Genomic DNA, 16702 nt, shown 5'->3' on the forward strand with positions numbered 1-16702 from the left:
ATGTGGAAAGAAGAAGGAAGGAGAGAGGGGAGCCGACAGAGAAAGGATAGGAAAGAAAAGAAGACTTGTTTAACCTCAGGGCCCTTCCTTCCTCCCTCCCTCCCTAACTCTTTTTTTTTTTCATTTGACAGAGAGACAGCGAGAGAGGGCACACAAGCAGGGGGAGTGGGAGAGGGAGAAGCAGGTTTCCCGCTGAGCAGGGAGCCCGATGCGGGGCTCTATCCCAGGACCCCGGGATCATGATCTGAGCCGAAGGCAGACGCTTAAGGACTGAGCCACCCAGGTGCCCCTCAGGGTACTTTCTGATCCCAAGCATGGCTGCCGTTCAGAGACTGGAGCACTCCTATTCCTTGAAAACTCACCAGAGATTCTGGACATAAGATCTGCCTCATTCCTTTCTCTTGCAGAGTGGAAATGAGTTCTCTGGTGTTTATTATAATTGAATTAAATTGCGTAGTTATAAGGAAAGAACTAAGGTGCTCTGTGGCAATTTCTTCTATGAACTCGTGCTTACTTTTCATAATATCACATTTTTAAAGCAAGTAAAAATGTGAGAAACCAGTGGGCAGGGTAGAAAGTCTGAGCGGGGGCGGCTTAAATCCTTGCTGCTTATCTTGCTGCACTCTCGTGGCTTTGGCAGCGTGATGCTGGCAGTCACAGCTGGTCGCACCGGCCCACGCCACTTCACCAGGGCCTGTAGCGACATGTTCTTCAAATCGTGGACAGCTGAGGGCGACCAGACCAGCCAGGTTAAATGATCTGCGTGTTGAGGCATGGTGTTCTGGACTGTAATCAGCCTTTGTTATGCTCTTGAATGATTATTTTCTTAGCTAAAAAGCTAGATGAAATTACTTTTGCTTCATGCCTAAAAAAAATTTCACACCTAATTCCAAGTTGTATAGACTTGTTTGGATAATGCCGGCTTGTGGATGCTTTTACTTCCCAGGTGTTTTGAGTGGTGTCCGTGTTCTAACAGTTTCCCAAATCACAAATACTTTTGTTTTTAGCATTTTCTCCAAGATAAAAATATAGAGGAGATAAAAAACGAACTTCTCTGTTTCAGCGCGTTTTAAAAGTCCCAGACTGTTGTGGAAGTTAGGTTATAATTTTAACTAGAAATATGAATTTTATTTAGCTGTCTGTGTTGACAAACAAAAGTTGCCAGTTGTAGAATTGTAAGAATTTCGAACAAATTTAAGGGAAACAGCAGTTTTAGATCCTTAATCATTCTTCCACCTCACCACTCCCCACACTAAAAATTTGAGAAGCTACTTACTTTCAGTTCTTAGTGATCTTTGGGGAGACTTGCAATCTCATTTTTAAGCCAGTGAAATTCTGGGATTGGTGGACACTCAGTATTCCCCAGTACCAGGAAAACCTGCAAAGAAATCGTCTCCAGTCCCTGACATACTTTCAGTTTCTTTCTCATCCTTTTCTTGTTCTTAACCCTGTTGTCTGTTTATGTCCTGGCCTGAACTCCCTTTTAGCCCTTCTACTCTGCTTGCACAATGAGCACACTTTTTTATATGCCCAGCTGTTTTCATGTGTGTCCCCTCTCCCTTTGTCTTACATGAAACTTTGCTTTCCCTCCAAACCTGAGTGTTGGGGGCAAATTTCTTTAGGGGACCATCCCTACCCCCCTCCCCCGCCAGCTTGCCAGGAAGGTAGGTAAAGGGATTCGACTTCAGACTGTTGTTCTGTCCCTTTCATGTCCTCTGTTCTGCAGTGGCTGGCTGGTGGCCTGCAGCATTCTCTCTGCAGCCTGTTTTCTCTCCAGACCTCCACATCTGCCTCTGTCTTTGACACCTAGATTATCTACTTCCTCTCTACTTCATTTCTTTTGCCATCAGCAATCTCAGGATCTATACCTTCCTTCAGATTCCCTGGTCATAGTTGCTTGTGGCCATCATCTTTCTTCCATAAACGCATTTTCCAACTTAGACCCCAATTCCTGGGTATGTTGAATCTTGTTTGTATTTTGAATGCCTTGTTGGTATTTGAGACAGCTTTGTGCTGACTGTATTCCTGTCTCCTTGTGCTCTTGAATTTCTTCATAAATCTGCTCTCTGATGCCACTTATCCGCCAATCGCTTGGCCCTTTAGCCTAGACTCAATAGTCAGTTGTTTCAAAGCTATCCTCTTTATGTGCCTGCCTTTACCCAGGCTGCTGTGGGTGATAAGAGCCTCAGTGCGATTTAACCCCTGCTTACAAGGAGTTTCTAGGCCAGTAATATTCCACTTACACCCAGATTCACTGTGTCTAAATTATGCCTTATTCTCTGTAAAAGTAGTTCCCATAACATTTTATGTTTTTTTTTTTTTTTTTTTTTTTTTTGCAATCAGTTTGCTTCAATCATTTGCCTACCATTCTATAATTTAGGCTAGGAATCACTGCTTGGGGTAAACATCTGTGAAAATAAGCCCATGATTTTGAAAGCTGCCCTTTTGAAATAAACTTGTGTTGAGAGTGGTTTCATAGGAGCATTACTATCCTTGATGGTGTGATATGCAATCTAAAGACTGGGTGCTGATTATCGAAGGGTCTTTGCAATGTTAATTCACTGATACAGAAGATTCTTCCTTTGGAGAACCGTGAAAGCATTTGATGTACAGCGCTTCTTGATGAATTCATGCCGACTTAATGGATGCTTCTTACAAGAATTAATCATTTTTATATTTTTACATTCATTATGGTCCTCATTTGTGTCCTAGTAAGCGACATGCAATCTCTCTGCTCTGCTTTGGGGTGATAGTTTTTCTCATTCAGATGAGTTAGCTGTTTCTAGGTTTCAGCAAAGCTGTCTGTGTTAATGGAGCTGCTGGAGATATATATGTAATTTTTTTTTTCCTAGAGACTAATTGTATTCACAATGAAAGAATCATCGAGTATTAGCACTTGTAGGGACCTTAGCCGTTATCTAGTCTAACATTTATTTTATTAATTAGGATGATGAAGACTAGGGAGGTTTTTATTTTCCCAAAAACACTTTATCTCTCAGGGATAAGCTGTTTGTGGGTCTAAAATACGTTATTTTCCATGCACTTACCCTCATTTCTCAGGTGGAATTCTGCACTAGGTGGAATATAGAGGAATTACAGGAATTCTTCATGGCACTTAATTTTGATCAAAAAGGTGTTAGGTGTTGGGAAATCAAACAAAGGCTACTTTGTAGCTTATCACTGGGTGCAAAACTGAACAAGCAAAAATTTAGATTGATTTCAGTGGACTTAATTTAGGATGAGGGACCAGAGCTAATGAGCCCAATAGACCTGGTATGACAAATCCTAAGGGTTGTCTTTCATTTCTTGATAATCTTATTTTAGTTGCAGAAGGGAAGCAAACAGGAAAGTTCAGCTGTCCTAGAGAGTGAAGAGAATCCTTATATATAAGGAAAAATATGTATGTATATCATATACGCACAATAGATGTGTTTAATGTGTATTAAACATTCATGATACAGTCTGTACTACTGGGACTTATACCCTCCTGCAGTTGTGGGATTTGTCTAGAGAAAAGGAACTGATTATTGAATGTCAGCATAACTAGGCTGGCTTTACTCAGCAGCAGTGGTGAACTAGTAAGGGCAAGTTACTGCAGTCACAGTGAAAGCTCTGTGGTATAAACAGTAATTTGTCAACTTGTGAGTGAAAGAATTAGCAACGATAGTTGAGGTTGGTAAGGAAGAACCATAATGAAGATAGAGAGGAGGTGACTGAAGCCAGACTCGGGATATGGGAACTAATCCTGAATATGAGTAGAGGAAACAGACTGAATTCTGACATGATCTATCCTTTAGCGTTAACTTTTTAAGTAAGTATTTTGTGGGTGCATTTTAGTGTGTGTGTACTTATTGCCAGTGTGCAGTAGCTGTTAATTTGTACTGTACCTTACTGAGGTGCAGTAAATGGAGTAAGATTCATTCAATGAAAAGGAAGAATTTCTTATCTTGGCTTTGTGACAGGTATTAGGCTTGTATTAGTCGAACCAATCCAAAGATGTTAGGGTTTTAGCTGATAGTGTATTCAATGACAGTACTGCAACCGTGTCTAGAAAGATGCAAGGTGATTATCATTCTCTTCTTCCTGGATCAGATCATATCTATGAAACTGAGTTCATTTTCAGGTAACATGTTTTGAGAGAGACTGACAAATGGAAGCCTTGAATTTGGAGCCAGGATGATGGTGAAGACCCCAAACGATATTATACAAGGAATGCTCAAAAGACTTAGGCGTTTATAGACCCTGGGAAGAAAATTTAGGAGAATGTAAGGCTCTGTAAAAGTTTGAAGGAATTTCACGAGCAAGAGAGATTAAGTGCGTTCTGTGGTAGGCCGAAGTAGCATCAGTGTTAGAAAATAAGAGGGAGAAAGATTTTAGTGCAACATAAAGCAGAACTGCCACTTATAGCGAGTATTCAAGAATGGTGTGACTGCCTTGCTGTCTGTTGATGTGTGCAAAGTGTACCAGATATCCATTGAATATGAACATTTTAGAGGTTAGTCTGGCATAAAATAAAAGTTGTGTCAGAGGACCTTTCAGAACGCTTATACTACTAAATCTTATGATTTCCTATGGCATTACACAAAAAGAATCAACAGGATTTGTGAAAGAATTTATTTTAGGGTTTAAAGAGTAGAAGGGATGTAGGAGGGGGAAAAGGGAAGTTCTTTAATGGGTATAGAGTTTCATGTTTGCAAGATGAAAGAGCGTTGGAGATCTGTTTCACAACAATGTGAGTATACTTAAAACTACTGAACTGTATCCTTAAAAATGTTTAAGATAGTAAATTTTATGTTCTATGTTATACCACAATAAAAAAGAAGAGAAAAAGGAATGAGGAATTGACTGGGATTTCATTTAGCCTTGGAATCAGTGTGGATAGTAGAGACATTAAGACACAAAAGAAGTACAGGAGGACAAGCAGGTGTCTAGACGAAGGTACTGACACTCTTTGAGGTGTAGGAGGGTCTTAGTCTTGATTGCTTGCTGGAGAATGAGAGTAAAGTGCACTACCAATTTTAGAAGCTCTCTGACTGGGCAAGTTTATTAGCAGTAGGCAAAGGCAGCAGGCCAGTGGAAGACCTTGATTTATTTTGAGGAGATAATGAGACTCAGCCAGAGCATCTTTGCTGACCATCCAGCCAAGGACGGGCAAAATGCACAATGAAGAAAATTCGTATAGTAGAGCCAAGGTAAGTGGCCTAAAGTGGTTAATAATGTGAGAGTTTTAGAAGACTACTTGTATGTGTTGCTGGAAGTGTGGTTGGGGGTGGATCTGTCTGTTTAAAAGAGACATGGTGATTAGCCAGATCATGTGGAGACTAACAGATAGCTGGACATTTACATATTGAGGTTTGGGAGAGAGGTTGAATCTGGGAGCAACCATATTGGGGTGCTAATTAAAGATAACTAGGGGCACACAAATGTGGATAAGATGGTTAAGGGAGAACAAACAGAATGAAAAGAGGGCTCAGGGCAGGCAGGACAAATGAGCACATGTGACAAATAAGCACATGCAGCAGGCCCAAATTTTTAGGGAGCTGAAGGAGACAGACTTAGTGGTCAGAAAGATTAGAGGGGCACCTGGCTGGCTCAGTGGGTACGGCATGCGACTTTTTTTTTTTTTTTTTTAAGATTTTATTTATTTATCAGAGAGAGAGCGAACACAAGCACGGGGAGCGGCAGGCAGAAGGAGAAGTAGGCTCCTTGCTGAGCAAGGAGCCCGATGTGGGGCTCAATCCCAGGATCCTGGGATTATGACCTGAGCTGAAGGCAGATGCTTAACTGACTGAGCCACCCAGGCATCCTGAGCATGCAACTCTTGATCTCAGGGATGTGGGTTTGAGACCCACATTGGGTATAGAGATTACTTAAAAAAAAAAAAAAAAAGTTTGGGAAAAAAAGTATTATAGACTCCAAACTGGGAGAGAGTATCCTTAGGGTTAAACACTGTACAGGGGTTGAGAAGTTTTAATCTCAAGAAAAGGACTTCCAAAGAACAAATTCAGGAGAAGGGTGGGTCAGAGGCCATGTTATAACAAGATAAAGATGTGAGTGTGCAGTGCATCAAAATGCAGAGGCTTCTGTATTAAGATCTGCCCTAAAGAAGTTTGGTATGAAGGCAAGCAACGTAGGGCCGTGGCCCAAGATGGGGAGGGTAAACCATATTTTTTTTTTCTTACTTAGGACAGCATTTGTCCACTGAAAATGCACTGATTATCTATAGCAACATTTTTCTTTCTCACTGGGGAAGGAAACTATTTGGGCCTAGTTTGGAAATATTTTGTTATTTTTTCTTTTATAAAAATCTTAACCACTAATGTTTCATATGATTAAAAACAAATGTTTTTAATCATGGTGGCATAAGACATTCCTCATTTTTGCCCCACCACCCCCAACAACAAGTATTCTGTATCCATCCATGAACAGAGTGCCTTTGTGGGACCTGTGGGATCCAACACCATACACCAAGGGATCCGGTGGGCGTCTTGCCGACTTGTGCATTGCATAATAGGCAGACAGACCCCTGTCTTGGCTGTGGACTCTGAAGTGACCCATGAACCTGTTCTAGCCCCTCTTGACTGCAGTCAAGGAGCCACTGGAGAACATTGACCTAGAGAGTCACTTGTGGACAAGAGAGTCTTTGAAGAAGTCCAGGTTTCCAGAGGAGGAGATCCAGAACTTTTTAGAAAAAAAAAAAGTTTGGATATATTAGAGCGGGTCAGAACAGTTTTCTTTTACCCACATCGCCCCTTCACCAAGGTGGTACAGCACAGGGCCAAGAGAGAGCTTCCTCAGCCTGCAATTCTTTTAGTGCAGAAAAGGGAGAGTGTATGAGTGAGCACCCAGGGACACAGTTCTAACTGCATGGTGGACTCCCATCAAAAAGCCTGCCCACTAGCTGCTGGGAAAGCCCCCCTTTCAGATCCTCTCAACAGATCGTTGGGCACCCCCATCCCCTGTGTGCTGTGCCCTCCCACCCCCACTGTGTGGCCAGTTTCCTGTTGTGCTTTTGTAGGAAGCGGCAAGAGTGAGCTTTGGAAGGTGACAAATAAGCACATGCAGCAGGCCCAAGTCTGTGGGCCAGGAAGAGGCCACAAACTTCAGCTGTAGCACCACCTTAGAGAAAACAGAAGAGAGGCTGTGAGCACTCAGCTTGGTGTGTTGTAGGATGAAGACGGGCATACAAGCTTAAGATTTCTTCCACAAAAGGGAATAAGCTTAGAGCAGATGTATCCAAGGAAGGTCTAAGAAATCCTCAGAATCTCTAGCAGGGCTGAAGGCAGGTATTACTCCCCTGAAGACAGTAAAGACTAGAGGAGAGGACTGCCACTTCAAATGCAGAGACAGCAGCACACAACTCCAAAAAACAGGAAAAATCAAGGTAACATGACACCACCAAAAGATCACAGTAATCTTCCCATAACCAAACCCAAAAACATTGAGATTTGTTATTTTCCTGATAAAGAATTCAAAATAGCTCTTTTAAGAAAACTCAGTGAGCTTCAAGAAAACACCGGTAATTCAATGATTCCAGGAAAACAATACATGAATAAAATGAGAAGTTTAACAAAGAGAAATAATAAAAAAAGAACCAAACAAATTTTGGAGCTGAAGAATTCAGTGAATGAAATGAAAAATGCAGTGGAGAAGATCAACAACAAACTTGATCAAGCAGAGGAAAGAATCAGTAAGATTGAAGACAGGAAGTTTAAAACTATCCAGTCTGAGGAGAGCAAGGAAAAAAAGAATGAAAAGGAGCTGCATGTTCTATGAAATCAGAAGGACCAACTGGTGAATCATTGGAGTTCTAGAAGAAGAAAGGGAGAAGGGGACAAAAAATTTATTTAAAGAAATAAGGGCTGGGGAGCCTGGGTGGCTCAGTGCCTTCCTTTGGTTCAGGTCATGATCTCAGGATCCTGGGATCGAGCCCTGCATTGGGCTCCTTGCTCATCGGGGAGTCTGCTTCTGCCTTTCCCTCTGCCGCTCCACCTGTTCGTCCTCTCTCTGTGTCTCTCAAATAAATAAATAAAATCTTAGGGGGGAAAAAAAGAAGGGCTGAGAACTACCTAAATCTGGGTGAAGATTTGGATATCTAAGTTCACGAAGCTTTTATAGGTCACTAAACAAAATCAGCTTAAAGAAATTTACCCCAAAGATACAGACGTAATGAAGAGAAGGGCCATGTGCACCCCAATGTTTATAGCAGCATTGTCCACAATAGCTGAATTGTGGAAGGAGCCAAGATGCCCTTCAACAGATGACTGGATTAAAAAGATGTGGTCCATATATGCAATGGAGTATTACTCAGCCATCAAAAAGAACGATTTCTCAACATTTGCAGCAACATGGACGGCACTGGAGGAGATAATGCTAAGCGAAATAAGTCAAGCAGAGAAAGACAATTATATGGTTTCACTCATTTATGGAACATAAGAAGTAGGAAGATCGGTAGGAGAAGAAAGGGAAGAAGAAAGGGGGGGGTAAACAGAAGGGGGAATGAACCATGAGAGACTATGGACATGCTGAAATGAAAAGACTTGTTAATTATTAGTAACATGAAAACATATGAAAATATGCAACACATTGGTAAAGGCAAGTATATAGTCATATTAAGAATACCCTAGGGGCACCTGAGTGGTTCAGCTGGTTAAGCATCTGACTCTTGGTTTGGGCTCAGGCTTTGATCACAAGGTCGTGAGATTAAGCCCAGTGTTGGGCTCCATGCTCAGTGGGGAGTTTGCTTCCTCCTTCTCCCTCTCCCTTTGCCCCCTCCCCTGCTAATACACACACTCTTGCACACTCTTTCTCTCATAAATAAATAAATAACTTTGATACTATAATATGGCGTTGTGTTAACTCTAGCATAAGATTAATGACAAGAGTATTAAAAATAACTACAGCTATAATGATTTGTTAGTGAATACACTGTATAAAAAGAGGTAGATTTTGACATCAAAAACCATAAACTGTTGGAGGGAGTAAAAGGGTAGAGTTTTTGTATGAGATTAAAGTTAACTTTTTATCAATTTAAAGTAGACTGTTATATCTATAAGAAGTTTTATATGAGTCTCACGGTAACCACAAAACAGAACCGTATAGTATATATACAAAAGATAAAGAGGAGAATAAAGCATACAACTATGGAGAATTACCAATTCACAAAGGAAGGAAGCAAGAGAGGGAGAAAGGAACAAAGGAAATACAAAACAGCTAGCATACAGTGGCAGGATAGATTAAAAAACAAGACCCCACTATATGGTGCCTGCCAGAGACTCACTTTAGCTTTAAGGACTCAGAGTGAAGGGATGGAAAAAGATATTCCATGCAAGGGGAAACCAGAAGAGAGCAAGTGTAGCTATACTGATATAATACAAAATAGATGTTGAGCCAGAAATGGTAAGTAGAGACAGAGACGGTAATTACATAGTGACAAAAGGTTGAATTCATCAAGAAGATGTAACAATTAAAAATACATATGACCCAACATTGGAGCATCTAAATATATTAAGAAATACTAACAGACTGGGAAGGAGAAATAGTTAACAATAAAATAATAGTAGGAGACTTCAGTATCCACTTTCAACAATGGATAGATCATTTAGACAGAGTGTCAGTGAGGAAAGATTGGACTTCAGACCAAACAGACCTAACAGACACATAGAACATTCCATCCAACAACAGCAGAATACACATTGTTCTCAAGCACACACAGAATGTTCTCCAGGATAGATCATGTGATAAGTCACAAACAAGTCTTAGCAAATTTAAGATTAAAATTGTACTGGCTATCTTTTCTGAGCACAGTGGTATGAAGCTAGAAATCAGTAACAAGAGGAAACTAGAAAATGCACAAATGTGAGGAAATTAAACAACATACTCCTAAACTACCAGTGGGTCAAAGAAGAAATCAAAAGGGAAATAAAAAAAATCTTGAAGCAAACAAACACACCACACCAAAATCTATGGGCTGCTGCAAAAGCAACTCTAAGAGGAAAGTTCACAGTGATAAAGGCCTGTTAAGAAAAAAGATCCAAAATAAACAACCTAATTTTACACCTCAAGTCACTAGAAAAAGAACAAACTAAACCCAGTGCTAGCAGAAGAAAGGAAATTACAAAAGTCAGAGTAGAAATAAATGAAATAGAGACTAGAAAAACAATAGAAAAGGTCCGTAAAACTAAGAGCTGTTTTTTTTGCAAAGTAAAATTGAGAAACCTTTAGCTAGACTAAAAAACTGAGACTGAAGTAAATAAAATCAAATGAAAAAGGAGACATTACAGCTTATACCACAGAAATACAAAGGATCATGAGAGACTAGTAAGAACACTTATATTCTAATATAACCAGAAGAAATGGATACATTTCTAGAAACACACAGTGTACCAACACTGAATCATGAAGAAATAGAAAATCGGAACAGACCAATAGCAAGTAAGGAGATTGAATCGGTAATCAAAAAGCTCCCCAAAAGAAAGGTCCAGGACCATATGGCTTCACTGATGAATTCTATCAAACATTTAAAGAATTAACACTAATCCTCCAATTCTTCCAAAACAGATGATGAGAGAATACTCCCAAACTCATTTTGCAAGGCTGGGGTTAAAACTCTGATACCAAAGCCAGATAAGGACATTACAAGAAAAGAAAATTATAGTCCAATATCGCTGATGAATGTAGATGCAAAAATTCTTATCCAAATATTAGCAAACTGGATTCAGCAGTACATAGAAGAATAATAAATAACACCATGATCAAGTGGGATTTATCCATAGGATTCAAGGATAGTTCAACATCTGCAAATCAGTAAATCTGGTACAGCACGTGAACAGAATGAAAGATAAATATTATGTGATCATCTCAGATGCTGAAAAAGTATTTGACAAAATACAGCATTCTTCCTTCCATGAGACAAACTCTCAACAAATTAGGTATACAAGGAACATACGTGAATATATTAAACCTAAATATAGTAAAGGTCATATTTGACAAACCCATAGCTAACTTCACACTTAGCAGTGAAAAACTGAAAACATTTCTTTAAGATCAGGAACAAGACAAGGATACCCACTCTCACCACTCCTGTTCAACATATTACTAGAAATCCTAGCTGAGCAATCAGGCAAGAGAAAGAAATAAAAGGCATTCAATTGAAAGGGAGAAGTAAAATTGTCTTTGCAGATGATATGATTTCATATATATAGAAAATCCTAAGATTCCACCAAAAAAACCTTAGAACTAATCAACAAATTCAATAAAGTCGCAGGATACAAAATTAACATGCAAACTTGATTTTCTATGCACAAACAGTGAAATATCTGAAAAAACAATCCCATTTATAATAGCATCAAAAACAATAACATACTTCGGAATAAATTTAACCAAGGAGGTAAACAACCTGTACATTGAAAACTACAAGATTCAGGCAAATAAATGGAACAATATCCTGCGTTCATGAATCAGAAGACTTAGTATTGTTAAAATGTCCATACCGCCCAATCCATCTATAGATTCAGTGTAATCCCTATCAAAATTCCAATGGTATTGTTCAACAACTAGAAAAAAAATATAGAAATTTCATGGAATCACAAAAGACTCCAAATAGCCAAAGCAATCCTAATAAAGAAGAACAAAAATGAAGGTATTGCATTTTCTGATTTCAAACTATATTGCAAAACTATAATAATCAAAAGAGGGTGGTGCTGGCATAAAAATTGACAAATAGACCAATGGAACAGAATTGAGAGCTCATAAATAATATATGGTCGGTTAATCAATGACAAAGGAGAAAGAATATACATTGGGGGAAAGGATAGTTTCTTTGATAAATGGTACTGGGAAAACTGGACAGTTACATGCAAAAGAGTGAAACTGGGCCATTATATTATACCATACACAAAAGTAAACTCATAATGGATTAAAGACCTAAATGTAAGGCCAGAAACCATTGAACTCCTAAAAGAAAACCTAAGTAGTATTCTCTTTGACATCAGCTTTCATGCTTTTCTGGATATGTCTCCTTAGGCAAGGGGAAACAAAAGCAAAAGTCTAGAACTACGTCAAACTAAAAACTTTTAAACAGTGAGAAAAACCATAAAACAAAAAAAGAAAAGACAACCTACTGAATGGGAGAAGATATTGACAAATAGTGTATCCTATAAGAGATTAATATCCAGAATATATAAAGAACTCATACAGTTCAACACCAAAAAAACAAAAACAAAACCAAAAAAAGCAACCCAAATAATCCGATTAAGAAATGGACAGAGGACTTGAATAGGCATTTTTCCAAAGAAGGCATACAGGCAGCCAACAGATACATGAAAAAATGCTCAACATCACCAATCATCAGGGAAATGCAAAACAAAACCATAATGAGATACCATCTCACACTAGTCACAATGGCTAGTATCAAAAAGACAAGAAATAAAAGAAGTGTTGGCAAGGACGTAGAGAAAAGGTTTCTTGGGTGCACTGTTGGTGGCCATGTAAGTTGGTGCAGCCACTATGGAAAACAGTATGGAGGTTTCTCAAAAAGTTAAAGATAGAAATATGATCCGTTAATTCCACTGCTGGGTATTTACCTAAAAGAAACCAAAACCTATAATTTGAAAAGATACATGCACCCTTACATTTATTGTGGCATTATTTACAAAAGTCAAGATATGGAGGCAGCCCAAATATCTATCGATGGATGAATGGGTAAAGAACAAGTAGTATATGTGTACAGTGAACGTTAGCTATGGAAAAGAATGAAATCTTGTTATTCACAGTAACGTGAATGGACCTTTTTCAGAGAAAGACAAATACTATATGATTTCACTTATATACAGAATCTAAAAAACAAAACAAACACACAAACCTGGAAAGTCTCTTAAATACAGAAAACAAACTGGTGGTTGTTGGGGTGGGGGAGGAGGAAGGGTAAAATAGTTGAAGGGGATTAAGAGGTACTAACTTACATTTATAAAATAGGTCGCAGGGATAAAAAGTACAGATGAGGAATATAGTCAATAATAATATGATAATGGTATGATGACAGATGGTAACTACACTTACCTTGGTGTGCACTGCATAGTGGATACAATTGTTGAGTCACTGTTATACACCTGAAACTGATATTAACAGTGTCAACTATACTTAAATAAAAAAATAAGAAATAGAAAAATATATTCCAACAGAAAAAAAAATTGTGTCAGTTGGATTTTTGTAAATCCAGATCATTTTATAATGATCCTAGAGCTGCTTATCATTTTGAAAGTCATTTCGTGATGAACCTTTTGTAAAATTAATAGTTACAGGATTTATGTAATGCAGATTTTGAAGTGTTTCTGAAAGGGAAGCCAACTAATCCTATCTGTGGTATGTTGAAACACATCTGAAATGAATTTTTATTTCATCTTAGAAAGCCTTTTTAAAAAAATTACTATTAGAATATAGTTACTTGTGAAGACCTGGAAAATACCTAGGTTTCCTGGCAAATTTTTATTTTAGAACTTAAGGATAATAATACAGTAAGAGCCAAATATTAAATCCTTTCTCTGTACCATACACAGTTCTAGGTGCTTTATAAACTTTTAGTTTGTTTAATCCTCTCAGTGGTCTTATTAGGTAAGGTATTCTTATTATTCCCATTTTATAGACGAGGAAACCAAGGTTTAGAGAAATGATATAATTCACCCAAGGTTTTACAAGCTAGCATATGACAGAGCTGGGATTTGACTCTGTGTGTCTGACTCAAAAGCCCGAACACCACATTTCCTTGTGAACCTCACACTTTATAAATGAGAGCTGAATTCGCAGGGAATGTTATTTTGTGATTCATTTTTTAAAGTTGTGAAGTCATTGATTATATGAATAGTTTTTTCCCCCTTTGGAGGAGTGGGTCTATTTGTGAAATCAAAGAAAGGTTTTTTAAGTATTTTAAGAATTACTAGTTTTACCAGTTTCTGGAAAGGGGCTGAGGGTATAAAACAGTATGGTTTGGTCCCCAGATAAACTATCCCAGAATTCAGCACTACCTATATTATAAATCAATTCTGTTTTTTTAAATGATGGTCATATGTTCAGACTGGCCAGCATTTAAAATTTCTTTGTTTAAAGTTTTCAAATAAAGCAGGTTCCCCTCCTTATTCTATAATGTTTTGGAGTCCTCTAATGTTTTACATAGTACATTCACATGTGCGAATATATTAATACCATGTACTTAATCTGATTTATGTAATCAAAAAGTTTTACAGATTTGAATACCGATAGTCTTATTAGCATATAAGGAATACATGTTTAACTCTGACATACCGCCATGTGAAGCAGAAGTGATTCAGCTGAGTATATGATAAGGCAGCTTTCCTACCTGTGCCTCTACTTTGTTACTCAGGTAGAGAGCACTTCCCCAGGTGAGATTGTTTGGGCTTTGTTCGCTCTTACCTTGAGGAAATGGAGTTGTTTTTCTCATCCTTAGGTTAGATTAAGAAAAGCCTCTTCCTTTTGAAGCAGTTTTGGAGCTGGATAATGGAATATTGGTGTTAATGGATTTTATTTTTAACCTCCAAACAGAGCAGCATTTTGCAGATGTTGTACTTAGTGAAGAATTTCTCAATCTCGGCATTGAACAAGTGTGCAGCTTAATCTCAAGTGACAAACTTACCATTTCCTCAGAAGAGAAGGTAATTAAATTTTTCTTTTCTAGTATATTGTGATGTAGTACTTTTCCTCTCTTTATTTCACTTTGTTTTGTAACTTTGTAATCCTATATGTGTAGTGACAGCCAGTGGTCTTTGATCTGGAAGTTATTAGAAACTCAACTAGTTAACTTGTTGTTTGGGCAAATTACTATTTCTTCACTCCATAGGAAGTTCCCTGAATTGCTAGACATTAGAGTTTTGTACTTGACGCCCACCGCAAGAACTGGCACACATTAAACTGTTTGAAACAAGTCCTTTGGGTGCTGGGTTTCTTTCCACAGCTAGATGCTTATAAAAATTGTGATCTAAATGCAGTATTTCTCAAACCAAAGTAATTTCACTGTCATGAGTTGGAAGAAGTTACTAGGGATAACAGAGTAATAGCTTGTTCTAGACTGAGCATTCTTGACCCTACCCTTCCTTTAGATTGCTCTCCTGCTATACATACCCCACCCCTCCCAGTGCTTCCCTTCTCCCTTCCAGAGTGCTGTGCAGCTGCTTTGTCTGACTGTAGCCTCCCTCCCTCCGCATTTTGAGTTGCCTTTGTCAGCCACCTGCACCTTTTTTTCCCCCTAGAGAGAGAGAAGGAGAGAGAGCACGAGCAGGAGGGGCAGAGAGAGAGGAGAGAAAATCTCAAGCAGACTCTGTGCTGAGGATGAAGCCTGACGTGGGGCTTGATTTCATAACCCTGAGATCATGACCTGAGCTGAAATCAAGGGTTGACCACTCAACCAACTGAGGCACCCAGGCACCCCTTCCCAGCCCCAGCCTTCTCTTCTCCTCTTAGTGGGTTTTATTCTTTGGGTCAGTGTTGTATTCTTTGGGAATCAGGGCACAAAAGCTTGTGAACACACTGAGTTTGGAGAAACGGAAACTTGTTTTTCCTTTGTGTGCTTTTCATTTAAAGTTATATGAAATTTAGCTTTATTCTTCAAAGATACCCATCCTGCCTGGGCATAAAAAGACACATTTACTACTATATTTACCATATGAAAAAGATATGTGAGAAGTGCTTGTTAGATGTGTAATCTTAGCACTTTAGAAATACGGAGAAGAGGAAGACATTACTATTCATATTAACAGACATGTATTGAGTGCCTACTGTGTACCAGATACTGCCACTGTGTCACAGGTACGGAAATATTAACAAAATAGAAATCTTCACTCCATAGCTAGAGGGACAACCAGTGGGGTAAATAAATGATTATGGAATGCTGTAGAGGGTACTGTAGGAGCATTCCATCCTTCCTCGGATGGGGATGGCAGTTCAGCCTGCCTCATATGTAGGAGTATGAGTTTGCTGGGAAAGTCTGGATGGGTGGGAATAGGAAGGGCACTCCAGGTCGAGGTAGAATACATAAACACAAAAAAGGTGTGAAAGAATAATTGCATTAATTTGGTTCTATATGGTTAGAGTTTCGAATATGTTTGGCAGAGCGGGAGGAGGGAAGATGAGAAGATGGCATAAAATACCTTCTCAGCCGTATTAAAGAACCTTGACTTCATCTTTGTGATGAAGAGCCTTTACTTTAAGTGGTAGGAGAATGTCATGATAATACCTACGTAATAGAAGTGTCATGGAAGCTGTTCTGATTTTCTGCTGCTGCATAACAAGCCACCCAAAGTGTAGCGACACAAAACAATAACCATTTTATTATACTCAGAATTCTGTGGGCAGAATTCATTCAGGGCATATTGGGACAGCTTACCTCTGCTCTGTACTGTCTGGGGCTTCCTCTGGCTTGGCTTGAATGTGTGGAGATACCAGCATGATACCAGATGAGTCGTACTGGAGCTTCAGTCCGTCTGCACGTGGTGTCGTATGTCTCCAGAATATCCACGGTGGCTCCTTCATTCGCTTGTCTGGCTCTTGGGCTGGGGTTTGGTTAGTATCTCCCTCCACCTCTGTCCTCTTTCCTCTGGCCCCTCCCTGCCCTCCTTCTGTGTGGCTAGTTTGAGTTCCTCATAGCATGGTGATCTCAAGTAATCAGACTTCTTGCATGACATCTTTCTTCCCC

General features: G+C 39.1%; 1 protein-coding gene across 4 annotated transcripts in view; it reads left to right on the forward strand.

Annotated features, from left to right (window-relative positions):
• The window catches only part of KLHL2 (kelch like family member 2), a 96455-nt gene that overhangs the window by 57997 nt on the left and 21756 nt on the right, over positions 1 to 16702 (forward strand). For all 4 annotated transcript variants that reach the window (XM_026499597.4, XM_057310162.1, XM_026499598.4 and 1 more), the window contains one exon: positions 14557 to 14666. In XM_026499597.4, coding sequence (XP_026355382.1) covers positions 14557 to 14666 — 110 coding nt within the window. The remainder of the gene's footprint in view (positions 1 to 14556; positions 14667 to 16702) is intronic.

The sequence above is a fragment of the Ursus arctos genome, unplaced genomic scaffold (assembly GCF_023065955.2).
Source record: "Ursus arctos isolate Adak ecotype North America unplaced genomic scaffold, UrsArc2.0 scaffold_11, whole genome shotgun sequence".
Taxonomy (NCBI): domain Eukaryota; kingdom Metazoa; phylum Chordata; class Mammalia; order Carnivora; family Ursidae; genus Ursus; species Ursus arctos.